Source organism: Zalophus californianus, chromosome 13 (assembly GCF_009762305.2).
Source record: "Zalophus californianus isolate mZalCal1 chromosome 13, mZalCal1.pri.v2, whole genome shotgun sequence".
In the NCBI taxonomy this organism is placed as follows: domain Eukaryota; kingdom Metazoa; phylum Chordata; class Mammalia; order Carnivora; family Otariidae; genus Zalophus; species Zalophus californianus.
This window is the reverse complement of record NC_045607.1, coordinates 23,115,491-23,142,643: the sequence shown is the minus strand read 5'-3', so window position 1 is coordinate 23,142,643 and position 27,153 is coordinate 23,115,491. Positions and strand designations below refer to the sequence as shown.

At 45.4% G+C, this 27,153-nt stretch overlaps 1 protein-coding gene and 1 long non-coding RNA gene across 15 annotated transcripts in view; one reads left to right on the top strand and one right to left on the bottom strand.

Moving 5' to 3' along the window:
• The window catches only part of PALM2AKAP2 (PALM2 and AKAP2 fusion), a 471,064-nt gene extending 451,704 nt beyond the window's left edge, over positions 1-19,360 (top strand). For 6 of the 14 annotated variants that reach the window (XM_027615593.2, XM_027615601.2, XM_027615590.2 and 3 more), the window contains 3 exons: positions 5,142-5,320; positions 10,456-10,494; positions 10,628-10,873. In XM_027615593.2, coding sequence (XP_027471394.2) covers positions 5,142-5,320; positions 10,456-10,494; positions 10,628-10,858 — 449 coding nt within the window. In that variant the 3' untranslated portion in view covers positions 10,859-10,873. Of the gene's footprint in view, positions 1-5,141; positions 5,321-10,455; positions 10,495-10,627; positions 11,136-15,427 lie in introns of those variants that run through there. The other 8 variants (XM_027615591.2, XM_035723639.1, XM_027615587.2 and 5 more) reach the window with 5 other exon arrangements.
• LOC118356199 lies at positions 798-23,284 on the bottom strand. Its single transcript, XR_004819533.1, has 5 exons — positions 23,274-23,284; positions 6,625-6,635; positions 6,121-6,126; positions 4,596-4,599; positions 798-2,251 (listed from the first exon to the last, which is right to left on the bottom strand). It is a non-coding gene; the product is annotated as an uncharacterized LOC118356199 (long non-coding RNA).
• Between the last annotated feature and the right edge of the window lie 3,869 nt (positions 23,285-27,153).

The following is a 27,153-nucleotide window of genomic DNA, read 5'->3' as shown; positions in this document are numbered from 1 at the left end:
TTGGAGAAGTCCTCTGGTAAAGAAATCCACCTCATTTTATTTTTAAAGCTTTCTTTAACCGAGTGTTTACCAATGACTATTTGCTAGCAGCTAATGCTACCTTACAAAGCTACGCCAGTAGGACACAATTTTAGAAAAAGCTCTGGAATCGTCCCACCCAAATGAAGTTGCTTACCTTCAAACACCTTTAAGAGCTTATTAAGTCTAAAATTACTCTAGATGAGTATCTACCCAAAGAATATGAAAACCTAGTTCAAAAAGATATATGCACCCCTATGTTTATTGCAGCATTATTTACAATGGCCAAATTATGGAAGTAACCCAAGTGTCCACTGATAGATGAATGAATAAAGAAGGAACACGCGCACACACACACACACACACACACACACACAGAGGAATATTACTCAGCCATCAAAAAGAATGAAATCTTGACATTTGCAACAACATCGATGGATCTGGAAGGTATAATGCTAAGTGAAATAAGTCAGAGGAAGATAAATACCATATGACTTCACTCATTTGTGGGATTTAAGGAACAAAGAAAATAAGAAACCAACAAAAAAACCCAGTCTTAACTATAGAGAACAATCTGATGGTCACCAGAGGGGAGGTGGGTCGTGGGGATGGGTGAAATAGGGGATGGGAATTAAGAATACACTCATCTTGATGAGCACTGAGTAACTGTATAGAATTGTTGGATGACTAGATTGTACACCCGAAACAAATATAACACTGTGTGTTAACTATACTGGAATTGTAAAAAATAAATTAAAAAATAATAACTAATCAATAAATAAAGGTACTCTAGATGGAATAGTTTGAACAAAATCGTGTTTATGAAGAAGAATTGAAAATGTCTCCTACCCTCCACTGAGAATTCCCACCTAGTTTTATTCTGTTGGTTCCTTATGTCAGATGTCCTAGAACTCACATTGCACCTGCTCTCTGCTCTGTAAAGGTCAGGTACCAGCCTTTGGCCAAGACCAACACAGGTGTGCCCCAGGGTCTTCATGACGCTTTCTGTTGATGCTGTTTCACAGGGACGGTGAGGGGTGTCCTTCAAAGGGAGCTAGTTTGTAGAGTATACAGTCCAGACGAGGAGCTAGACAGCAGGATGTTTGTCATTGAAAACAGAGGCCCCTTTCGGCTACCATCATTCACTAAGTGAAGAAACATGAGAGCAAATTTTGATGGAGCAAGTGGGGATGGAACATGTTGGCATTGGGAAGTGCTGTGTGAGATGTGCGCCAGTGAGTGCCAAAGATAACCGTCACTGCTCTGGAATTGTAATGGGTATGTCCTCTGGGCCAAGGAATTTCAAGGGGCCTTACAGGGCCAGGGACAAAGGTGAGACAGACTTCCCATGTCTGTGGCACAGCCCACTTTGCATCACATTCATGTAATGATCCCCGAGACCCAAACAATGGTGGTGTGTGCAGTGTCCACCGCTGGGGGAGGAGCATTAGAAGTTTCTTCACCATCCTCATCGAGAGGACTGTTGGCTACAATCTTGGGCCCTCTGAGGAAGATGTTGGGTATGGAGCAGATGCCCCTCCAGCTATTTGGCAATCTGTGTGATTCCTGAGATGGCACAGCGCATAGTTTGAACCGCACTGGGGGGCAGGATGGTTGAAGATCACAGGGCCCAGCAGAGAAGCCCAGCCAAGCTGACCTCCCCTGATCCCAACCAGACTGATGGCCAGAAGTCCAAGGACGGGTTGTGGTGTCTCCTTTCTCTGGGGATCCATGACAGCTTCCCTTGAGGCTCTGACGTGGGGTTGGTTAATCTGAAACCTGTTCTCTGGAAGACCTCTTAACTTCTTTGGAAGTGGCAGTTGCAGACCTGCTCAGCCCATCTTTCTTACCTGTTACTCATGTGACCTCTAGTGGCTAGAACCGGTAAAACTTGCTCCAGGGATGGGTGGTTTGGGCTGGAATATTAAGAATTAAAAAAAAAAAAAAGAATAAACAGGAAAATGCCTTTTAATGTTCAATACTTGACTACTTCTCTATATTAACCCTTTGCCCTCTTTATGATTCTCTTTCAGCACACAGCCCATCATCTAATTTAGCCATAATCAACACAATTTGGGTTCCAGACCAGACCCAACTCTGATTTTATTCTAGCTAACGTTAACTTGGGCTGGCATTAGCCTCTGAGTCCCTGTAATCTAAACCATTCACAGATGTCATGGCATCGACCTTGACTACATCCCAGGGATGTTGTAAGGATCAAATGACACGAATTCTCTAAATAAAATGACACATAAATGTGCTTGCTATTACCACAAAGCCATTGAGTCTGTGATTCTGTAGACCAAGATTGCTTTATTTCATGACTTTGGTGAAAACATTTAAACTCTTTGCTCAGATTCTTTACTGGGAGTTTTGTCCCAATCCACAAGCATTTAACAAGTGGCTGCTACATATGTCATAATGTACTTACTGGTTCATTCAACAAACATGAGCTCTTGCCTTGTGCCAAATACCCAGTGGGTGCTGGGATCCAGCAATGACCAGGACAGACAAGATCCTGCTCTAATGGAGTTTACATTCAGATGAGTTAAGGGATTCATAATGGTTGAAATCATCCCTATCCTGGGTTGACATTATAGCTTAACTGAGAAGAGAAGCTTAAACAACCAGGTATGATACAAGTCAGTATGTGAAAAGGCTTTCACAGAAGTATCAACAAAGTGCCATGAGCCCAGGGGTCCTACTGTGGTATGTGTGAAAGGGTGAAGTTAGAGCAGTGAATATGGACTCTGCTTTCTAGAAGGTTAATACTGGAGAGGTGACTGCTGGGAAGTTATTTGGACACCTGTGTAGTCACTTGGAAAATGATCAACCTGGCAATTCGGTGTCTAGTTCTAGTTCTAGAAGAGTTGCAAAAATCTTATGCAGAATTTGCCCTTGAAATTGCTCATTCTCACTCGGTAGACATATTGTTCTTTGAGATTACAAATAGATAGTAACTGGATTCATTGGATGCTCACTGTTTTAAATATTAACCTTATAAATATTAACTTAGTCCTTATATCAACTGTGTGAGGTAGGTACCTCTAGGATCATACCCATTTTACAGATGAGGACACTGAGACATAGAAACAGTAAGTAACTTGCCCAAGATTTGGCTGCTAAGTAGTAGATTCAAACCCAAGTGGCTGGCTCCAGAGTTGCACGCTCACCACTATGCTGTGTAAGTTCTCAAGGCTTCATTTAAAAAGTCAATGGGAATTTCTAGAGGCACATACTAAGCATTCAGGGGTGATACTACCTAAGGTCTAGGGTTGTTTTAAAGTATTTCAGTATGAAAAGAGGAAGGAAGAATAGATGGAGAAGGCATGGTAAAATGTTGCTAACTATTTAATATTGTTGATGGGTCTGTAGTTACCATGATAGCATTCCCTGTTTCCCTAATAAAAAACAGAATCCATTGCTAGTGAATTTGAGGACTTAGAAATATTTATTGCCTTACTGTCAATATCAAAAGACTTTTCATTAGTGATCTGGGTAATTTAGGTCAAGACAATTGGTTTCACTAAGTTATGATGGAAGGGTGAGTCTGCAGATAGAGTGCTCTGTATATTAAAAACCACTTTGCACCTAATTTGCCAAATATAATGGCCATATGCCTTTTTTTTTAACCAATAAAGATTGATCCTCTTGCCAGAAATATCTGACAGAATAGCAAAATGTTTGAGTTAGAAGGGACTTCAAAGATAACTTCTTCCCAAATTCTCTTTCTATAACTAGGAAAGTTGAAGCTTAGAGATCTTAAGTGATCGGCCCAAGGTAAGAGTGGGAACATGAAATGGTTGTTTACAGTCAACACAGTGCTAGTGAATGGAAGTGCAAGAATTAAAACCTGGGTTTTCTGAACTCTAGGGGGTGGGGAGGGTACTCCCGTCAAAAGGAGCTATGCCCAGAAAAGAGCTGTAGTGGTCCACATGGAGGCATGGTCCCCAGGCTCCACTTGTGACTGTGGCTACAGCAGTTGCCAAGTTAGAAGTCTAGGGAGGGAGAGGAAGAAACAGAGCCACCTTCCGCTTGGGAATGAAAGGGGTGAAAGGGATCTGTCTCCTCCCCTGGTGGTTTCCAAACTTTTAGACTCCAATGGCCCTATTTATTTGTGTGTTTCCTCCACATTCCTTGTTCACACACCCTATAGCTGTGTCTCCCACGATGGGCATAGTTGGAAAAATCATGGCTTTTGCACCTGAAGATACTTCTCAGAGGTGCATTTGGGGCTCTGGCAATGAAACCCACCCCGCGAAGTCAGGGCCAAAGTCAGGGCTGGGCATTTCCCAAGAGGGAAGGATGCAGACGGTCTTAATGAAAGTGTCTGGAGTCACCACGGCATCACAGTTGATCTGATGTCCTTATCCTGAGAATTCTTGTAGGGCACTTTCAAAGCTAAAAATCTCACCTTTCCCAAGTCTGGTGCACGCCCTTCTACAACATCCAGCCTGCCTTGGTTGATGTTCCGACCCTAAGGTCTGAGAGTCTCAAACCGTATGCTCTCAGGACCCTGGCAGGTAAGGTCAAGAATGAAGCTGACCAGTAGAAGACTGGGGTGACCTGGGAACAACAAGCCTGGTTCTCATTCAAATGTTTTGTAGTCCCGTCCATGCAGAAAGGCTGGGCAGGTCAGCTGCCCACTGGTGGCTTCTGATATAAGGAAAGAACCTGGTGAGGAAAGCAAGAGACCTGGAATCATGCCCAGCTCCCTGGGACCTCAGCACAACGTCCCCTTTGCAGAGCCTGTTTTCCTCAACTGTAAAACGTGGGTTTCTAAGGCTTGGCAGCACCGCCACCTCTGACAGTCGAATTCTGGAATCTGTGATAGAGGACACGTCCCCAGAACAACTGAAGCCAGTGTCTGTCTAACATACATTTCCAGAGTGCCTGCAGGCCTCCTTGGTCTGACTGACTTTGTAGCACTGGTGTCCTTGAGGTCTTTGTCGGATGGGTTTGTGACATCATCTTTAACCTTTGGTCCCTGCAGTACGGTGACCCACACTTAACAACCATTCTGGTACCGCTCTCTGTCAGAGGTTGCTTTTTGCCAGTGTTCTTTCTGGAAGCAGTCATGAGCGGACAAGCTTAGAAAGGGTGTTCTCTTCGTGTTGTTTCAGGGAAAATAGAGAAAGTCAAACCTCCTCCATCCCCCTCACCTGAAGGCCCCAGCTCACAGCCTGACTTAGCCCCCGAAGAGGCTGCCGGATCCCAGCGGCCCAAGAATCTGATGCAGACCCTCATGGAAGACTATGAGACCCACAAATCTAAAAGGCGTGAGAGAATGGATGATAGTAGTGTAAGTTTTTCCTCCTTTCCTCTTTCACTTCTCTGAGGGTGAACGTCCGCGTGGCATGCGGTTATCTCCGTTCAGGCACGGGTGTGTATGCCGTTGTCTGGCCAGTGTCCTGGCTCCGAAACCAATTCTCAAATGTGTCCGTTTAATGTGCCTGGAGTTGGGTTTGGGGGTTTTGCCATGTTTCTCAAGAATGTGGATGATGCAAGGAGTGGGTCCTTTTGCTGCCGAGTGTACTGGAACCCACCGCGAGGCTGGTGCAGGGCATGATGTTTGGTGTGTAGGGGAAAAGAAAAAAAACAAACACATCAGCACAACACAGGAGGAAGGACACAAGCACCCCCAAATCATCTCCGGGTACTCCCTGCTACCATTGCTGGCCCCGCCCCGTAGAGGTTTTATTTCTCTAGAGAACTCTGATGATGCTGTCCCTTTTACTGTCTACTCTGAGCAGTCCCCATAAATATGACACAGTGTGCAGAAGGCTGAATGGGTTTTGGGGTGTTACCAAGCGTGTGTGTACAGTTTGGCAGGAAAGAGCCATTTAAAATGACAGTTAGAAACCACAGGGCTACCCTGCTACCCTCGGTTCTCAACACCTTTGCACGTGACATTCACATGAGCCATGAAGGAAATCATCTGCTCTGGAGTTTCTTTCTCCAGTCAGAGACACGGTCTCCATAGCCAGGAGCCCAGGGACCAGCCTCAGGGCCCCATGCCGACTTCCTGGGAGTCTGGTGGCCTCAGTCTCGTACCATTTATCGAAGTGGCCGTGGCCCACCCCCCAGTTTCAGCTAGGTCACAAATAGCTTGGGTCCCTTGAAGACATTGCCCAGCTGACCTGGACAGTGCTGGCTTATGCCTGTGGTCCTGGTGTAATTTTTAACAGCATCCCCTTTCACTTTTAAAAACTGCCCCAGTTTGGATAATAAATTATTGGGTCACCTTAAACCTGAATGCTACGGGCTCACAGTCAGAATCCCATGCCTCCTTACTGCCTCGCATATCCTGGTTGGCTAAGTTCAAGGGTTTCGGGACCTGAAGCCAGATGCCGAACGGTGCTTTTAAAAAATATTTAGTGATAAAGAAAGTAAGACACATCTATAGCAGCTGCTGACTCATTTGCTTCCCCCAGGCTCTCCCTTAGCTTACACCTAAGCTGCCTAGAACACTGCCTTAGCTGCTCTGTTCGGCTGGAGCATTCGGGGGCCATTCCTCCTACCGCACAGTGGATGGTGCCTGGCCCTCAGTCACTGTTGCAGACAGTTCTGCTGCTGGGGCTCCTTCCCCAAGCAGCAGAAAGTCACCTTAGCCAGCACTTCTTTGCAGCCCCACTGAAAATACAGAGTTTACTTTTGGGTATTTTCTGGAGCCTGTGCTTTTGAAGCTTAGTGCTGTAAGAGGCTTGTTTTCTTTTCTCCCAGTGAGTCCACGCCGTATATCAGCAGCTGTGGTAGAGGTTAGCTGAGGGTCCCCCTTGCATCCTGGCATGGAAGGGGAAGAATGAACAGAACCACTCTGCATGTGACCCTTGCAGGTGTTTTCTAAGCACAGTCTGCACATTGCCTATGTGTGCCTTTTGTGTCGAAGTGCAGATACTCCCCATGAAAGTGAAGAGCCCACTGCTACGCATTCCACACACAGAGGCTGAAAGCCACCTTAGTGCAAACTCAGGATGCAACCAGATTGGATTTCCCCTTTGTATTCAGGAATCTCCTTGGAATCAACATTTCAGGATGCTAATCATCCCTCACGTCCTCAACCAAGTGGGAGCCTCCCATCTCTGTTTTTCTCAAGTAAATGAACATTTTGCATAAGGAAGAAACCTATTAACTAATCAGGCTGTTAATATCCCCAGACCTTGGATTTCAAAGCCAGGTGTTTTGCACTGTTCTTGATATTACAAGAGAACCAAGTTTGTTGTAGGAAACTCTTAGGAACAGAGCAAAATCTATGCAATCCACTATATCCTCTTTTAAGAGACTCAAAACTTCAAAACCCTACTCGGATTGTTTCTAAAGCCCATATGTGACCATCAGCCAAACTTGATTTTAGAGCCACCTGTTCTTTCATCCCTTAGGCCTTTTAATTCAGGGTGTCCTTTCTACTGGATCTACATCAGTCACTGGAGAACGTGTTGAGGTTTCCCTGCAGGAATGAACAAACTTCATTTGTTTTCCTAGCCGATCTCTGGCCCCTTCTTTAATCATCTCTTCTACCAGGAGGATAATCATAGGGAGCCAATGGATTGTTGATGTTTGACTGCGTACCTGGCTTCCCTGCCCCAGAAGCCGGTAGTCCAGTTTTCCCGGTGCCGTTCACATACACTCTTCTGAGGGTGAAGCACGGCTTCTTAGCTCCTCCACCCTCCAGAAGCCTCCCATGGCTCACCTGAGTCCGGGGTCACCTGACGCATCCACCTGCCAGCATTCTTTCCAGTGAGTCGCTTGGTTGCACTCCGGGTCCCGCACACACGGTCAGGACCAAACCTTGTGTTTGCTCATAGGAAGTGGCGAGTCCTTTCTGACTGGAATGAAAAGCATTCTTACTTGCTTGCTAAGGAGAAGGAAGACCTAAAAACAAAATGGGGCAGTTAGGATGTATGTGTAGTGTTACAGTAGACACGTGGTCTTACTGAGCATGAAGGACAGAAGAAAGAGCAGACAGAGAAGTCAAGGGAAACCATGAGCTGTGCCTCTAGTTTTCACAAGTGGTTTTTGCCAGCCCCCGAGAAAGACATCCTTGCCTTTCCAAACAGATTCCGTTTCCCCACCCCAGAGCAGCAGAGGTCTCTGGAGTCCGGTCCCCAGCTCATTTCCAGCTTAAATCTTCCCACTTTATAAAAAATCGTATGCCGGACCAGAAGGAGGCCGCTGGTTCATGGATGCCCTGCCAGGGGATGGTGCAGGGGAAGCTGCCGCATTCGGTGGCCTTTTTCATGTCCCCGAGCTGTCCCTCTCTTCTGCTGGAAACAAGGGGATGGCTCAGAGAACGACAGAAGATGGGAAATTCAATCCTGACTCTCTTTTGGGATACCTACCCGCAAGTCCCTGCATTGGGGATCTTAAGTCACTTGTGGATGTCCTCCTGCTTTTGCAGTTGGTGAAAAAGTCAGTAACGAGGAACTGGAAAAAGTCCCTTTTCTTGAGAAGTGATCCCCACGTGGCCACCCTTGTTACCAGCTCGGACCTTGGGCAGGTGCCACCTGCTGGTTTCCATGCTCTGTGTGATGTGGTCACTGATGAGTGTCTCCATGCTCAAGGCTTCAGCCAGGCCCCACTGACTAGGACTCCTCAGCTAATTTGGGGGTAGGGAGGTTGCTATCCCCACCCTTACCTCCTTACCCTGGCTGTTTATCAGCCTTCACAAGGCCCTTGTAAGAATTCGAAAAAGGCACCCTTTTTCCTCTTCTAGGATGCACCCCTGCCCCTGCCACACTGTGAGGGGAATGTGGGAACTGAGCTTCAACCCCATCCACCCCCTCAGCCTGCTGCTTCTGTGCCTTGCAAAGGCATCACCCAGCCAGATGCAACAGTCATGTTTCTTATCTGGAAATGTTTTCTTTGTGGAAGTGTCCCCTTAGCTGGGCCTGATGCCATCTCTGGTCCATCATGTAACACATGATGGACTGATGAATCATAGCTTCCTAAAAGGTTCCCTGATGCCTTGCAAAGGAAGGATATTCAGGCAAAAGTGTTTTTTTCTGGCCAGTTGTTCCCTGAGCCTCAGAAGATGATGGGTTCCTGAGTCAGTGATGCTCTTGAACAGGTTGGTGGATTTGCTTTCCCTTTCTCAGTTGAAGTGATGCTGGCCTGCATCCAAATTACAGCCTCCTAGACGCATTCAGCCCCAACCCGGCTTCTAGCATAGGATCTACTCTTGGTGGGTTTTCTACTCTCTCTCTTACCCCCAAAATAGTTACTGAGATGTCTTTCAGTCGTCACTGCCTGTCTTGGAATAAGAGAAGGCCTCACCTGTTCTCCTGGGTTAAGTCAAAGCTGGGGGCTAGCAGTTACTGTTTTCTAAGAATTCCTCGCACACATTCCCCCTCAAAGCAAGACACCCCGTGGCCATATTTACTCTCAGTGAGTGGATGAGGGAGGCCCATCCCGTGCCCCACACCGCAGGCTCCATGGGAAGCTTAGCCACAAGCAAGGATGTTTCGTGCTGTCCAGCTTTCTCCTAGCTGCTCATACCCTGTGGGGGTACAAAGAGAATCCATCAGATGCAAGTCATCAGCCTGGTCATTACAGAACTATCATTTTTAGCGCTACACATTAGAAGCAGTTAATGACCACAGACATATGACCCCACCGAACCAGTCCGTGGATGCCAGTGGCAAAGACCAAGAAATGCCTCCAGTGTCCTAAGCTGTGTAAATGCAAGGTCATTACCATTACCATAATTCCGGAGGGGAGCTGCCCAAAGTCCATTCTTCTGTGTCATTTCCCATAGCTGGCCCATTTTGTTCTGAGCATTTCTTGCAGAGACTTTTAGTGTCCTACAGGAACTAAAGGGTCATTTTAGTTCCTACATGATCACCCCACTGTCAGCAACTTATCCAGGCCCCCAAAATAGTGACAAGGATGGCTGTGTGCCCTCCCTAGTCAGTGCCATCCACAGCTCAGGTTCACAGGATCTGCCCCCACAAACCTTGTATTCAAATCAAGTCCTGAGCCCGTGCTAGGGGTCCTTCCTTCGTGGGGCAGTGGGCTTTAAGACTACTGTGGGGCTCAAAGGAACTACAGGAAGAGAAGAGGCTGGTTGGCTATAGATTCTAGCAAATCCAAAATGGCCAGCAAAGACCTTGCTGGTGGGCAGCTGTTTGTATCTGGGGGCGGGGAAGACTCTTGTTAATTCAAAGCCCAGAAAGTGGAAGCTACGAATTTTGAATTAACAAAGTATGGCTTATCTGATATTTTTATTAATGAATAGCAGGGTATCTACATGCTCCAAAAGATACAGATTTTCAAATAAACTAATATCAGATGAAGCGAGTCTGGTGTGGGTGTGTGATGGTCTCCTGGTGTTACTTCCCCTCCCTCCCACCCCCAGCGTGGTGCCAGTTTCCAGCTGGGGGGTGTTGTGCGAGTGTGTCTCTGTTGTGTACTAACCCTGCTCTTTTCCCTCTCTGCCAGTACACCTCTAAGTTACTGTCTTGCAAGGTGACTTCCGAGGTACTTTTCCACTTGTTTGTCTTGGTGTTCCTGCATGCCTGACCCAGGTGCATGCTCTTGTGGTTTGCCATTTCCTGATGTGTTCAAGGAGATGGGCACGGAAGCAGCTCGTCTCTGTGTTTCTTTCTTCCAGCCTTTTCGGAACTGGGGACTGCCTGGAAATGTTGGGGTACATGCGACAGGGCTCCCTGCTGCTGTGCTTTGCTGTGCTGTGTGGTGGGGCTGGAGAAGACCTTGCCCTGCTCATGGATCTGGAAGGTGTTTGCATTCAAGGGCACGGACTTTAGTTTCTTCAGGCACTGATAGCAAAGATAGCTCTGGTCTGGTTAGAAAACAGTGCAACTCAAGAGGCCTGAGCTGTTGATCCAGTTCTTTGTTTCCCATAACACAAATCCAGATAGCTCCACTCCGTAGCCTCAGGATCTTCAGGATAAGTTGTTCCAAAAGTGAACCAACCCACTGCCCACTCCCCTCCCTGCTCCCATCTTTAAACCTGGTTTTTGTTTGTTTGTTTTTGGAAGCTCCTTAATTTAAGCATTGAATTCCCAAGTCTCCTCCTTTCTTCTACAATTTCCTTTTACACAGATTTCACAATTACCTGTGCTATGAAAAGTCACAGTATTTTTCATTTTCCCCTAATTTTTAAATATTTTTCCTTTTTTTTTTGCTATGGGAAAACACAATGTTTTTGTATTTTTTCTTTAGAATTTTATTATTTTTAAAATAATTATTTCAAATATACAGAACTGCAAGGAGAATCATGCATTCATTCTCTCAGTTAACAATTCATTGAGGACCTGGTACATGCCAGGCACTCTTCGAGATTCCAGAAATAGAGCAGTCGACAAAACAAAGTCCTCAATGTCATGGAGTTGGCATTCAAATGTTCCAATAATAAGAGATAATAAAACAATAAAGCTCACCCATCCAGCTTTGACCATTCTTATCATTTTATAATATTTGCTTAATATTTTAAATTATTAATATTAATAACAGATGTTAATTAATATCAATAATATTAATTTTGCAAATACCATTCAAGCCCCCTTGTTACTTCTCCCCAATCCCCATTTCTCTCTCTCCTGAGAGGTAACTTTTCTTAAGTTTGCTGTTAATCATTTCTCTGCATGTTTTTATGTTTATATTTCATATGTTTGTCTACACGGATAACATCTTGGTTTTGCATGCCTTAAAACTTTCTGGAAACGATATCACATTGTAACATCCTTTGCTCCTTACTTTATTCTATCTACATTGTTTTTAGATGCCTCCAAGTTGTTACTGACAGCTGTAGCTCATTCATTATAGCTGCTGTATGGTATACACCATATATCACCGTTAATTCATCCTCCTATTGATGGAAGTGTTGGTTGTTTCTTTGTTTCCTTATTTTTTGCAATTACAAACAATGTTTCAGTGAATGTTACGGGTTTCTCTTTGTGTAAGCTCTGGAAGAATTTCTCTCTGTATATCTAGGAGGGGAAGTACTGGTTAGAGGGCTTTTACATCCTCACATTCATTACGTATTGCAAATTATTCTTCAGAATGGTTGCGCTAACTTATAGCACAATGTATTTTTAAAATCTCCCTATCTTGCAAAATAATTAGTACCAGAGATGGGAGCTGATGATTATCAGTAATTTTCTCTCAAAAGATATGAGTAAGAAGCATCTTTCATAAGATATAAAAGGAGTAACGAAATATAACAGGTATATCATCTCATGTGTCCTCCTCAGTGGCTAATTGCGGTTCTCATCTGGGCAATGGCAGTGGAAGAATTAGGCCCTGGGCCCCATCCCCTTTGAGTTAACATAATTAAGAATAATGAAAATCTGGTCAAATATGTTCAAGGAAGATAAAACTGGGCCCAGTCTATCTTCAATTGAAGAGGACTGAGGAAGACAAAATATTAATGTAAATGGAGTGACTGACATTACTTAACCCTTCTGCCTTTGGTTACTCATACTCCAAATACAGTTGTCTGTTGATTTCTACGCAAAGATGAGTGATTTGCTTGAATTTCCCAAGCGTGAGAGAGAGAAAATTAATATTAGCGGGTTACTCAAAGAGAATTGATTTTTTTCCCTCTCACCAGACCTAAACCTGAATTTGTGAAAATGATAAAACCTTAAATCAGATTTTTCAATTATTATTTTTAATTTTTTTTTATGTTTTCCCCTCTCCATTCCTATAGAGAGTATCATTGCTCTTTCTGTTGCTTCTTCCAACAGACTCCTGATGGGCACTGAGTCACAATGTAGCACGGTGGCCTAGGGCATCAGCTCCACACCCAGAATTCTGGGTGTGAACCTCAGTTCTTCCCCCAGCTGAGTAACATTGGTCAACTTAACCTCCCTGTGCTTCAGTTTCTTCCTATGGGAAATGCGAGTAATAATAGTATGTATCCCGTAGAGCAGTCTTGAGGATCAAAACAGTAAAGGGTTCACAGTATGTGTGATGTGTTGATTATTCTATTACTAGAGCTCCAGAGGCAAGTGCTTTTTTTGCCCAAAAAAGAAAGGAATGAACTTTAGGAAATGAAGTTAATATGCAGGAACTAAAGTATCAGAGCTCTAGATTTGCTTGAGATTTATAGACACACACGTGCATGCACGCGTGCACGTGCGCGCACGCACACACACACACACACACACACACTACAATACTGTACTCTGAATTAATTATGGAGTAAATGCTCATTTAGATACCTTCTCCAAGAGCTTAGCCTTTGAATCTTCAAAAGGCCATTGTAGGATGTCTTCACCCCTGAGCCAGTCCTAGACGAGAAGCCTTGTATTACCCAGAGACAACACAATGTAGTTGTCTGAACACTTCATTGTTTACAAAGCCCCTTCAAATAATGATAGAAATAATTATTGGTTGAAAACTCACAGAGCACTGAGAACTATGCTGTATGGATATTGCCTCATTTATTCCCCGGGCCAGCTCTGTACTATAGCTTTTATGATTCCCATTTCACACCTAAGAGAACTGAGGCCCAGGGGTAAGTGGCTTTTCTAAGGTCACACAGTCACTAGGATTTAAATCTAGACTTGCCTGGACTTCAGAGCCAGTGCTGTCTCCGGAGAAAGCCTTCGACCCAAGGCAGGTGCTGTCTCCATCTTGCAGATGAAGAAAGTTGAGAGATGAGATGCCACGAACAACACCATGTCCCAGACGGAACCGGAAAGAAAGTCAGGACTTCTGGATCTAGTCCAGTACCCTGTCTCAGTACCCTGTTACCACGCACTGACCTTCTAGATGAATCCTCTACTTAACTATACCAGACTTAGTAGCATTCTTTGCCCCTACTGGTCTCTTATTCTTAGATATTGAATAAGTGACCGTGGTATGCTTACACACAAGACACTATGATATGGCTTATGTGCTTAACGATGAACATTCATTTAGGAGACATGGCTGAGTGCATCCTACATGTTAGGTCCAGCTGTCCCAGCTGGGGGGACTGGGGAAGGCTTCCCAGAGGAAAGCACATGGGAGGTCTGGGAAGTCCATCCATTTGTCAGAGGTCCAAAGAAGCAGGTTGAGATGGACCTCCAGACCATGAATCTACCCAGAACTTGCTTGTGCCTTGTTTCCCAATACTGCCTGCAACCTGCACCTCCTTGCTTCTCTGGAGTTGCCCGCATCTTCGTCCCTTGCCAAAATGATTGTTCTTAGAATAAGCAAAGCCTTCACTGCAGTTTGGATCGTCAACCAGTGTTGGCTCTGCTAGATTTTTCTTTAATATCAGAACCTGCACGTCCTAAGCTAATGCCACCATAATTTAATTGATTGGCATGTGTGGGCTTGCTTGTGGTGCCGTGTCATGAAATTGAGCCACTTCTCATATGTTGACAACGTGAATGTCATCCATCTGGATCTCATCTCAATCAAACCAAAGCTGGAGCAGCCTGGCTGAAGTTTCCCTGTGGAGTCCACAGACTATTCTAGTGAACTGGAGGGAGGGAGGCCTTACCCCAATGGTGGTGAGCCTACCTCTCCTGGATTTTGTCACCTTGCATTTCATTTATTAGCACCTGTGCCCTGATGTTGCATCATCATGCTCAGATTGCTTTTTATTGGCCTGGGAAGCTATTTTTCTTTCCACTTAGTTTCTCTTGGAAGGTTAGTTATACCAAAGTGGACTTTTATGATATAAATATGATCATAGCTTATGTATGTCCACAAAGCTTGATGGGTTGAATTCACACTGGTCCAATTGTTTGGGATTATTTTCTGGTCTGCTTCTTTACAAAGAGACTAAGACAACTGATACCTGTGCTGTCCAATATGGTAGTCACAAGGTCCGTGAGGATATTAAAATTAATGAAAATTAAACATTTAGTTTCTCAGCCACACTAGCCTTATTCCAGGTGCTCCATAGCCATGTAGCTTAGTGGCTACCATATTGATAACACAGATACAGAACATTTCCATCAGACAGCACTGATCAGATAACATGTAGAGACCTACTGTGTTATCAAAACAATGTAGAGTCAAGTCTAGTTCAAAAACATATGCAAACTTGTGATGAGCACTGGGTGTTACTTGTAAGTGATGAGTCACTAAATTCCGCTCCTGAAACCAGTATGACACTATATGTTAAGTCACTAGAATTTAAATAAAAATGGAAGAAAAAAACGTGGAGAACACGTCAGGGAAATTAAATTTCTATATTGAAAACTATGGGTCAAAGAGCAAATGAAATTTGGCTATGAAATGAATGCATATTCAGAACCCTACTTTATTTACCACATCTCTTCTACCTCCCGGCCATTCCAGACACTATTACTTTCCCTTTCCTGGATGCTGTTGAGAGGGAAAGGACCAAAAAAAAAAAAAAAAAAAAAAAAACCCAGAAAAGCTGGTTTGTTTATATAGTGAACATCCATGAACTTTGATTCATTTTTTTTTTCCTTCTTCTCTTTAGGTCCTTGAGGCCACACGGGTTAATCGAAGAAAGAGCGCCCTGGCCTTGCGCTGGGAGGCAGGGATCTATGCCAACCAGGAGGAAGAAGACAATGAATAACAAACTTCCTTCCACCCAGGAAGCTTCTTTGGTGCTTGGGTTACCAAGAAACCAAGAAATCCACACATTGAAGCATTTTAATGGAATATTTATTAAAGTGCGAACAAACTCAGCAATCCTTATGTAGACCAGAAGCTGCAATGACCAACGATGAAAAATCAAGTGAAAAGCACCCACCCATCAAACTCTATAAACACCCAGGAGTCAAAAGAGAAAGAATTTTTTTTTTTTTTGAGACTCAAAGTATCACCTGGATGTGGACCAGTCCTTTGATCCAAAAGGACAAGCAGATCCACATGGTTGCTACACGCAGAACTGAGACTAGCCCCGCTGGGTGATGAGGACAAACATTGGTAACAGGGCCATTTAGTGCAGTAGAGCCCAGACTGGTGCAATCTACAAGGCGTAGGATGCTCCCTGCACCAGCTTCCCGCCTTCACTCACGGCATCCGAGGTGTTGGGATAACTTCGTTTACTCCAGCAGCCATAAAATCAAATGCAAGTTTCTCTTTATTGGCCCGGAAGAGGCAATTAGGATTCCATTTCTCTTACATTTAATTGTTTTTAATTGGGAGCAATCAATGATGGCAATACATAAAATCCACATTTTCAAGACAATGTTTCTTCATGTTGCAAACAATCTATTCTACAGGAAGGGGTTGAGAAAGAGGGAGAAAGCCAAACCAAATGGATTGTCTTAGCTTTAGGATCTCATCTGCTTATAGTATTTGCTGTTTATGAGAACACATTTTCACAATTATGTTTCTTCATATGAAAACTATATTTAGTGGGCAACAACTATTTTTATGATGGGATGGGGGGAGCATATCCATGTGTAAAATCTACACATTCAACAGCTTGGCTCAAGATGGTAGGGGTATTTTTAGAATGGCAATAATTGAAAAAGGGCAAACTCTGCCTTAGAGAGGCAGAGGACGGGAAATAAAAAGGTGTTTATAACTATATTTTATATTATAAAGTGGACCTTGCTTGGTAGGAAGAATGATAGGATTATTTTGGATCAGTCGGAAGGGAATCATTAAAGAAAAGGTCATGAAGATAGAGAAACAGGGAGGGAGAAAGTAGGAAAATAAGGAAGTAAGAGAGATTATTTTTGCTGAGCAACCAGTGTTTTTCAGGATGATAAAGAGAAAAATATAGAATAGAAATTTAAGCGCAGGCTTGGAATCAGCTACAGATCCTAAAGATGTGTGTGTGTGTGTGTGTGTGTGTGTGTGTGTGCGCGCACGCGCGTGCGTGCGCGTCTCTGTGTGTTTGGGTAAAGTGTGTGTACAAGGATTTTAAAATTCCAGAATGATCATGGGACAAGGGTGTACAGTTATTTCCTCCAAAGCTATTTGCCAGCGTCAGGAGTGAGTGAGAATTTCTTTTTTATGAAAAGGGATATAGAGGCACCGACCTGATACAGTATTTGTAATATTAAATTGACCTAACCTGGTATTTGCATGAGTCACAATTGAAAAGTTTTGAGCGGTTTTGTAATTTGACATTTAGAAAAGTACCATATTTATTCTCATGCTTTGTATTCGTAGCTTAGTATACTGTAGAGGATGCCAGGTTTACTCTCTGTCATTTAAAGCAATATGATAAGGGTATTCAATAATTGGGTGCCCCGAATTTCTGGATGAGAAACATTTTTAAATCTGGCCATGAGAAAAAAACTGACCAGCCTTTTATTTCCTATTTTTTTTAAAACTATGTTTTTTTTTTAAAGAGCAATAATTAAGCCAGACCTCACTAAAATTCCTTTTTGTTTTTATAGTGTTAAGTCATAAGCTCTAATATGTTACTCTGACAAGTAGCAATGCCACAACAGTTTGTGTGTAGATGTTAGGCACATTATCTTTGCTTCTTTTAATAGACTAGTGTTGACTTTAGGGGGGAAAGTTTATTCACAGACAAGCAGTGGGCATAAAGTAAACATGCAACTGTCTGATAACTCACAAGGATCCTTTAAAACTGCCAAGGGAACCTGCCATTTGAAGCCAAACTCTAGAGGTGGGTAGTGGGCACCATCGTTATATGGTTTATTCTCCTGAATATTCTGAAGGGATACTCAACAAAATGTGCTGGCCACTGGGACACAAATAAGATCCCTGCTGCAAGGAATTCATTTTCAAGTAGGGGAGGCTGGCATGGAGACAGACATGCCCAGGAAAATGAGGTCTGTGTTAGGTGGGAAGTCCTGACGGGTAAAATGGGAAGACCCAGGAAGGCCACCTTGCCTGAGGATTTCCAGGCTTCCCATGGCAGGCACGGACTGAAAGCAGCTGGGACGAGACTTCGTGTGTCCCCGGGGCACAGTGGTAGCTAGCTAGGATGGCTGGTGAGTGGAGCGGTTTTATGAGGGGCACCAAAAATGGAACCGACTTTGCATCGGGTAGTGATATAGACATGAGAGAGACCAACACCGTATTTCCTAAGAGGAAACAGCCCTCAGGACCCACCGGCAGGTTTTTGTTCTGTTTTGAAGGAAGCCATGGACCCACCCACCTTACACCTACATTTGAAAACGGAGAATTTGCAGCTGATTGGGAAGCCTAGGAGGTCACACAATTCATGGACTCGCTTTAGAGGCAGACCAATTGGCCGTTGACTACAGTCGATTGAACCAGAAGCATGAACTGCATTGTGCAGAGTTCTAGAGCCCAGTCCCTTGGTCCGTGCTCCGTGTGTGGATAAGGCAACAAATGCAGAGTTTCTGTGACCCCACCCTAGCCTCAAAGCTGCTTAACTATGGCCCCTACATGGCCAACATTTGCTTGTTCCCCCTGCTGCCTTCTGATGACTGCTCTGCTCATTAAAATGTAAATTAACAGTTCCCTTGCAAGAGCCAGATTTTCTCTGTGCTCTTGAGTTTTTTATTCCTTACGAAAACATTGGGCTTTGTACATAGCACCGTGCTAGGCTCTGGGATCCCAAATGAACCCCTTTAACCTTCTGAAAATGCAATAGACCCCAGGAGGAGAGTCCTTCCCACCTAATCCATCGAGAGGAAGAGGCTTGTCGGAAAAATGGGCCTCTGATGCTCATCCCTGCCCCCAAATAGCACGCAAGCTTGTTAATCTCAACTATAACAAATGTTTAGATGCTGTAGATGTTAAAAGCTTTCCTGAAAGTGTTCCTTTCCACAGTGTTTTATAGATGCTCCCATTCCTCCGGAGCTGATTACTGACATGCCTTGGCTTTCTCATCCAGAAATTATGGAAACAGGGTCTGTCAGTGGTAGGAGGCTGGGCTGTGTTCTACTCAGATGACACAATGCGATTTCCTTGCCTCTTTACACTTCTGCATGCTGCCCACCCTAGACGATGACATATAAGCAGTATATAGATCAGTGTCCACATATATACACAACACACATACACACACACACAAAGCATCACAAGAAACACTAGAACAGTGTTGACTCATGTCTCTGAAGACAGTTAAACATTTTTCCAACTAAATAATGGATGTAATTAAACTATGTATTGAAAAAAAAATAGCCTAAGTGTTTAGAGATGGTGAATATATCCAGTTTTAGTGACAGAACCAATTTCCTGAATTTTAAGCATTCAGTGAGTGAGCTGCCAATTTTGATTTTGTGTTGCCCTTTACCCAAAGGACTTTTTTTTTTTTTTTTTTGGAGGAGGAGGGGGGGAAAGCAGCAATACTGTGTTTGAGAATTATACTCTGTATCTGGCTCTCCTGCGTATGTTAACCACTTAAATGTTATTATCCTGCTTCAGTTTTATAGTGATTGTGAGGCATTCAATGCAAGTATACAATTATTTTCTCATTAAAACCCAGTGTGTGCTGCGTTTTTATAAACGATGGCTGCTTGTTTGGGGGTGGGGGGAGGTTGGAGGCCGGATCTGCCACGCGACGACGCGCCGGTGCCCTTGGTCTTGACTTCCGTGTGGCAGTACCTGTGTCTTGCACATTTGGAACCAAAAAAGCAATACTAGCTGGTGGGGCACCACTGTGACAGGCTGTCCCAGTGCCTCTTTTTGTGATGCTGTCTCCAGCTGCCTCAGGTAGAGCCTACAGACCTCTGATGAGACCCCAGAAATGATACGGGTGCCTCTGGATGAGGTAGGTAGACCCCCAAAGTCAAGGGGATGGCTGGGCAAACAGCAGGACAAACGGTAAAACCCAAGCTTCGCATGTGGCTCTTGGGCTCTAATTTTTATTATTATATTCCCAGCACCTGTATTTGGCTCCCCTCTGAAGAATGGAGACTTTCAGACTTGGGAGAGCATATGAAGATGGCAGGTTCATCAGGAAGCTTCCTCCCCAAGTTTCCTCCTGCCCCCCATCCCCCCCCACAGCCAGCTGTTCCCCAAGTGGCCCCTCGCAAGTACTTGTGCCCCAGACCTTCCGTCTCCTGCCCCCACCCCACCCCTCCCCTTGGGGTCTCTTCCTCCATCTCTCCCGCTGTATGTGACTTCTTCCAATCTTCTGGGGACAACGGAGTTGTGATCAGCTCAGGATCCAGTGTCCTGGTCTTTGCATCCATCACTACTAATATCTGGGCATGCTGGGCAAAGCCAGGAGTGTCAAGGTACACAGGAGAGGCACTCAGAATGAGACACAGAGTTTGGGATAGTCCAGGTAGAAGGTATCTTCAGGGATTCTCACTGAGGAGGCTTTTACCAAAACCGATGTGAGGCATTAAAATCACTAATGGGTGGACAGCAGGTAGGCAGGCTTTTTGCTCTGTGACCGAGACCTCCCGTCCCTACCGCCAGGTTCGTCTCCCCTGTACTTATCGGCATCAAAGAGATAATCACTGGGGGACACATGCGGCCATGAAGTTACTTCAAAGCATTGCTCGTTTTCATTATGGGATGCCTGTGCCACAAAAGAGTGTGGTGATTCTGTCCCTCCCTACACAGAACCCACATGAAGTTCAAAATTGGGCTGCTGGGAACACAGAGAACAAATGGGGAATTCAAAGGGAGACTGGAAAAGGTTTTAAAGGTACAAGAAGACACAAAGGCAAAGAACAGGGCCTCCGAAAATTCCTGGAGATGGCACACTAGCAATTCCAAAATGTTGCCCAAGCATTCAGATGTTTTCTTTCAGAGAAAGAAGAATGTTTGCATAATAAAGATTTTTAAAAATAATTCTGCCATGATATAGTGTTCTCGGTGTCCGTGAACCCTGATGGGAGAATTATCTGGCTGTTTTGTTCTCAGTTCACAGGTGGTAGGCTCTGAACACCTGGGATGGATGTGCAGGTACCCCAGAAGAATAAAATCTCAAATCTTTCTCTCCCTTGTTTGGTTGTTTTCCGCCCACCCATTTAGACCACATTCTGTCTCTGCAGTGGTCTTCAGCTCCTGGATCGACGGGCCTCTGGGGAGCGAGGCTTCTACTTGAGCAAGCGTCTCTGTCACCTGGAGGGCTCATTAAACACAGACTGGGGCCTCATACCCAGGGCTTCTGATTCAGTAGGTCTAGGGTATGCAGCCTAAGAATTTTCTAACTCATCGCCTGGAGATGCTGCTCTTGGTCCAGGAACCTCAGTTTGAGAATCACCGACCTGGAGTAAGTAATGAATAGGGGTCTGGGCATACCGCTTAACGTTTGAAAACTGTGGAATGGATGCATGATTTATAAGCTGCAGATACAGTCACATGTGGTCCTGGGTTGTTTTGAGTATTTGGGGGGGGGCGGTGTGCCTTTGCCCAGCACACCAACTCAACGCTTTGTGGGTCTTGGTGAACCAGAGCTTCGATTCCATTCAGACTCTCCAGAGAGGGCCCCCTCAAAGGGGCTGAGCAAATTAAGAAGAGAGCGTAATATCTATATGTGTTCAGACTCTGATTTCAGGGTAAGATCCAGGGATTCGTTTGACCTTTGGAAGAAGTTTTTATTGTGTGGGGTGATAGCAACATCAAGACCCCATAAGTCCTTTTTTTATTAATGTGGCTGCATAATTTGAGATGAGATACAAAATAAGAGGTAATTCTTATTTGGTCTAAAACAGCACTTCTCAATTCTGACTCCATCTGAATCACCTGGAGAGCTATGAATTTTGGGTTCAATTGGTCTGGGCTGGCGATTAAAAAGCATCCCAGGAGACTAACCTGCCACAAGCCTTGAGCATCCCTGCCCAGTGCTGGGGCTCTTAATGTGGCTGCACCGTACATAGGATCCCCAGGTGTTTGCTTTCAAGATACTGCCACTTGGAGCTCACCCCCAGATATTCTGATGTATTTTGTCTTCATTGGGCTCAGACATGGCTATGAACATGGGTATAGCTTAGCAGCTCTCCAGGTGTTTCTAACGTGCAACCAAGGTTGAGAATCGCTAGTCTCGTGGAGAAATGTGTTTGCCTCATGGCCTGACTATTCAGAAAGTTCTTGGGGGCAACCTCAAAATGAAATGAGTAAAAGGCCTTGAGGGGCTGAACTGGCCCATCTCACAGGTCCCAGGAGACAGAGGGCAGTGTTGGTGGCCGAGGGAGGGGCTTTGCAAAGGGGCTTTGTTACCCGTCTGAAAGCCTCAGCTCTCCTCCCTCCAACCCTCCGGCTGACAGCAGGCCCATCTGTTCAAACTTTTGGGTAAACTGAGGAATGCAAAAGCTACAAGGGAGGCATGTTCTAGCCTCTAATAGCTGCACACTGAGAAAGAGAAATGGACAAAAACCAAAAATGTCACAGGGTTATTTCTGGGAGATGAAGCCATAGTCATTCTGTTTGTCTTTACAAGTGTTTGCTGGTTTCTGTGGTATAAATATTCCTACAACGGCTGATTGCAAGATGCCAGTGGTTTAACAACTGGTTCACAAAACCCCTGAATATTGAATAATTGGTGGAGATCAGAAAACAGGATAACCTCAAGGTCTGGAGGAAAAGCCCCAATAACAGAGCCGTCATTCGCCTAAATGGTTCTTCTGAACCAGTCAGAGCAGGTAGCAATCAGGGGCTCAGGATCATGACCGATGTTCGTGACTAGTCCCAGATAGCAAAACCCCTCCGCCTAGGACTTGTGCCCCCTCCCGTTGCCAGGGGCCGCGGCAGGGGGAGAGGGAGGAGGGGATGCTGGGAAGACCACATTTATGACACCAAAGAGCCTGTGTTGCGGACCATGGCCCTGGACATATAGTATTTTCACTGCGTCAGTGTCTCTCTGACAAACCTCTGGAATCAGACAGGGACCTCGGACTTGGGGCCCACCACTTTTTCATCAGAACCTTTGACCATTTGCTTATTCTAGGTTGGATTTTTTTTTTTAATTATGTTGTGTTAATCACCATACATCACATCATTAGTTTTTGATGCAGTGTTCCATGATTCATTGTTTGCGTATAACGTCCAGTGCTCCACGCAGAACGTGCCCTCTTTAATACCCATCTCCAGGCCAACCCATCCCCCCACCCCCCTCCCCTCTAGAACCCTCAGTTTGTTTTTCAGAGTCCATCGTCTCTCGTGGTTCGTCTCCCCCTCTGATTTCCCCCCCTTCATTCTTACCCCCCGGCTATCATCATCTTCTTCTTCTTCTACTTCTTCTTCTTCTTCTTCTTCTTCTTCTTCTTCTTCTTCTTCTTCCTCTTCCTCTTCCTCTTCCTCTTCCTCCTCCTCTTCCTCCTCCTCCTCCACTTCCTCCTCCTCTTCCTCCTCCTCTTCTTCCCCTTCCCCTTCTCCTTCTTCTTCCTTTTTAACATAAAATGTATTCTTTGTTTCAGAGGTACAGATCTGTGATTCAACAGTCCTGCACAATTCACAGCACTCACCATAGCACATACCCTCCCCAATGTCTATCACCCATCCCTCCCACCCCCCACCACTCTAGCAACTTTCAGTTTGTTTCCTGAGATTAAGAATGCCTCTTATCAGTGAGATCATACGATACATGTCTTTCTCTGATTGACTTATTTCACTCAGCATAATACCCTCCAGTTCCAACCACGTCGTTGCGAATGGCAAGATTTCATTCCTTTTGATGGCTGCATAATATTCCATCGTATAAATATACCACGTCTTCTTTATCCATTCTAGATTGGATTTCTGACTTCTGGAGTTGCTGTGGGGAATGAATAGAAATGGTTGGTACAGATGTGCTCAGAGTATACTTCCTGGAAAGCCCTGGCTTCAGTCAGCAAATACTTACTGAGTGCCAACTATGTGTGAAATGCTGGGGCTATAAGAACAATGAAAACAAGGGTTGTTGGGATGGTTTTCACTGGGATTGGGGGAGCTCTTAGCATCGGGAATGTGGGGACAAAGCTGCTCCAAAGTCAGGCACTGTCTCCACACCTGCCTGTTAAATAGGGCCATCCTGTGCAGGTCCTGCACTCTCTTAGCATGCTTTTAATTTTTCCCCTTAGTGTAGGACCCATATAATTGTATTCTGGGCGAGAGAGAGAGAGATCCAAGTGAAAAGATGTTTAGGAGAAGCCAGAAGTATTCCAGAACTCATCAGTGGATGGTCATACGGTGCTAGGAACCTGCCAGGAGACACTGAGGAAGCAACTTCCCTGGATGAACAGGAGGGCTGCAAGATCCCAACATTGGTAACAGGAAGGGTGGAGTCTCTCACTTTTTTGTGTTGGCCTTTACCTGCAAGCATGAAGTGTGGCCACTAGGTGGCGATGGTCTCTAGCGTGAAAGCCGCTTCCACAGCCAAGAGCCTTCCCCGGGGAGTCAGGACATTTCCCACTCTCAGCACAAGACAGGAATCCTTTGAGATCTTACATATAGTACACCAAAAACACCAAAATGGAAACCACCACGTGTGCAATCCTGTGTGGAGGTCAAATGTGGCCCTTTACTTAGACTTCCATTTCAGTGGAAAACTGACCGTCGCCCCCAGAGGGCAGCAGACATCTATCTGCGCCCTTGCACTGGCCAGGGATGCACCAGGCCCTGTGCTGAGCGCTTTAGGTGGGTTATTTCACTCCATTCTTATGATACTCCTTTGAGGTTCATCCTAGTAGTATAGTCTCCACTTTACAAATGAGGAAACTCACACTCAGGGAGTTTGAATAACTTGGTACCCGTGACAACACCTGGGGTGGAAGGAGGTTCAAACCCAGGCTGTCTGGGCTAGAGCCCAGCGCCTCCCTCCCGAACTGTCCTTCTCATCCACGTGATTCGATAGCAAACACACCTCCCGTCTCGGTCCTGGGCCAGCTCCGCTTTCTCTCAGACCAGCAGAGCCTGCCTTTAGCACAGGCCAGCGCCAAGAGGGAGATGGTACTCCTGGGGGACTGGAGATTGGGTGTGTACATCCAAGTCAGGGCTATGGGTGGGGAAATTGACAGTCTGCTTAAGAGCCGCCATTGTTGCGAAGAGACACCACATGCTGGAATTCTGGTTCTTTCCAACAAGGCATGTGGTTTGCCCTCCTAATTATCACAAGTGCCTACTGAGCCATGCAAATGTTCTGGTGGGCCATAGAAATGATCTCCAGCTCTCTCGCCTACAGCATGTTTTCCTTGGCCCCTGCTGTTCACGTGTATACACACACGCACACACACACATTTGACAGGATCACTCCATTTCTAGATGTCTGCTTCTGGACTGGGCAGGGTAAAGCTAGACTGCCAACAAGGAGACCCAATAATTAATTCAGTGTCTGAAAGAACACAGTTTATTTCTCTCTCACATTACAGTCCAAGGGGGAGCATTCAAGGCCTGAGGGCAGATTTATTTAAGTTGGCCTCTTTTTCCTCCTCTTCATCCATCACCCCCAGGACCTGTGGTCACGGGCATGGTCCAGCTTTAGGAAATGAAAGATGCAGCCAGGCCATTTACTGAAAACATAGGTGTGCCCATTCCCAGGATCCTCAGTGGCCCTAGCTTCCCTGCATTGAGACAGACAGTAGACTGGCTTCTAGAGATTAGGAAACTATTTCTAGAATTTCCATTGCTACCACAGAAGCTGGCAAGGGTACAACCCAAATGCAGCCTAAAGACATAAGCTGGTAAAAAATGTGACTAGCGTTGTGCATCCTCTCCCAGTCCACAGTCCACACCTCGTTTATCCTTTCCTGGAGTGATAACAACACAACCTATAAGACGAATACTTACAAGGACAGATGAGAGGAACAGAGAACTAGAAAGCCCTCTGGACTACTAATCAGGATCTCCCTTGTCTTTTAACACAAAGAGTAATGTTTGCCTCCTTGTGCAACAGAGATACCACTGTGGGGCCCGTGGGGTTTTGACCATTGAAGGCTGGCCACGTAGCTGCACTGTGCTTTGAGGACCAGCTCCCTATAAGGAGACGCCCACACAAGTAGACTTGAGGTTCCTAGTGCTCAGGCTCTTTGCACGTACACTGGCGGTGATGTGGGACCTGGGTGACTCAGCAAGGGGAAGATCAAGAAGACTGTCCCCGAGAGTACCAGACCCCTTCCGACGTGTGTCTCTCTCCTGCATTGCACCCTTGCCCTGGGACAAGACTATCTGAGCATAAAACGTTGGAATCTTGTGAGTCCTTTCAGCAGCAGAACATTGGAAGTAACAAATGTGTAATTAACACACATTCTCTTTTCGATGCGCCTTCGTAGTCCATTCTTAATGTCACCTAAACCATCTGCTTGCTCGGTGCACTTGGTCCTCGGCATTCGGTCTGGTGACCTGGAAAGGAAAAGGCTCATGACAGGGGGAATAATGAGGGCTCTCGGTTGTAATTCTCTGGGCTCCATAAATATGACCAAAGAGAATGCAGGTGCTCTGCCCAGCCTGTGTGTGAGACATAAAAGCATGAAGCACAAAGCGTCTCCCACAGGGAATCAGTCACCTGCAGGGAAGAGAGAGGGGACACCACAGAGCAGCTCTCCCAGGAGGAAGGCAGCTGTGAAAGGAGATGGGCACCAGGGCAGAGCCATGTGGATGAGACAGGACGCAGTCAGAGATGGCAAGAGGGAACCAGAAGGTTGGCTGGGTGAGCATACACGACTTGAAAGAAATTACAATTTATTGAGGTGAAATTCACATAACATAAAATTAATCATTTTAAAAGTGAGCAAGTCAGGACACTTAGTCCATTCCCAATGTTGTACTATTTCACCATCTCTGTCTAGTTCCAAAACATTTTCGTCATCCCCGACAGAAGCCCCGTCACTCCTCAGTCCCCCTCCCCCAGCCCCTGGCAACCACTCATCAACTTGCTGTCTCTATGGATTTGCCCATTCTGGACATTTGGTGTAGATGAAATCATACGGTATGTGACCTTTTGTATCTGGCTCCTTTCACTTAGCCTAATGGTTTCAAGGTTCATCCAGGTTATAGCATATGTCAGAACCTCTTGCTGTTCTAAGGCTGCGTGGTATTGCCATGGTGTGGACAGACCACATTCTGTCTATCCATCCACCCGCTGGTAGCCAGTTGAGCTGTTCCCACCTTTTGGCTCCCATGTGAACAGGCATAGGCACGTACTTACTTGGGTCTCCGCTTTCGGTTCTTTGGGGCACATACCTAGGAGTGGGACTGAGGAGTCATTTGAAAATCCGGTTTAATTCCATCCATAACTTTCAACCGCGCCCGTGTCAGGAGTCGGGGGTTAACAGAGGGTTGTCGGAGAGAAAACTGAGTGAGTTCAGAGTCCCACCCCCACAGAGGGGGCTGGGGTGCCGTCCTCTCCTCAAGCTGAAAGGGATTTAAGGG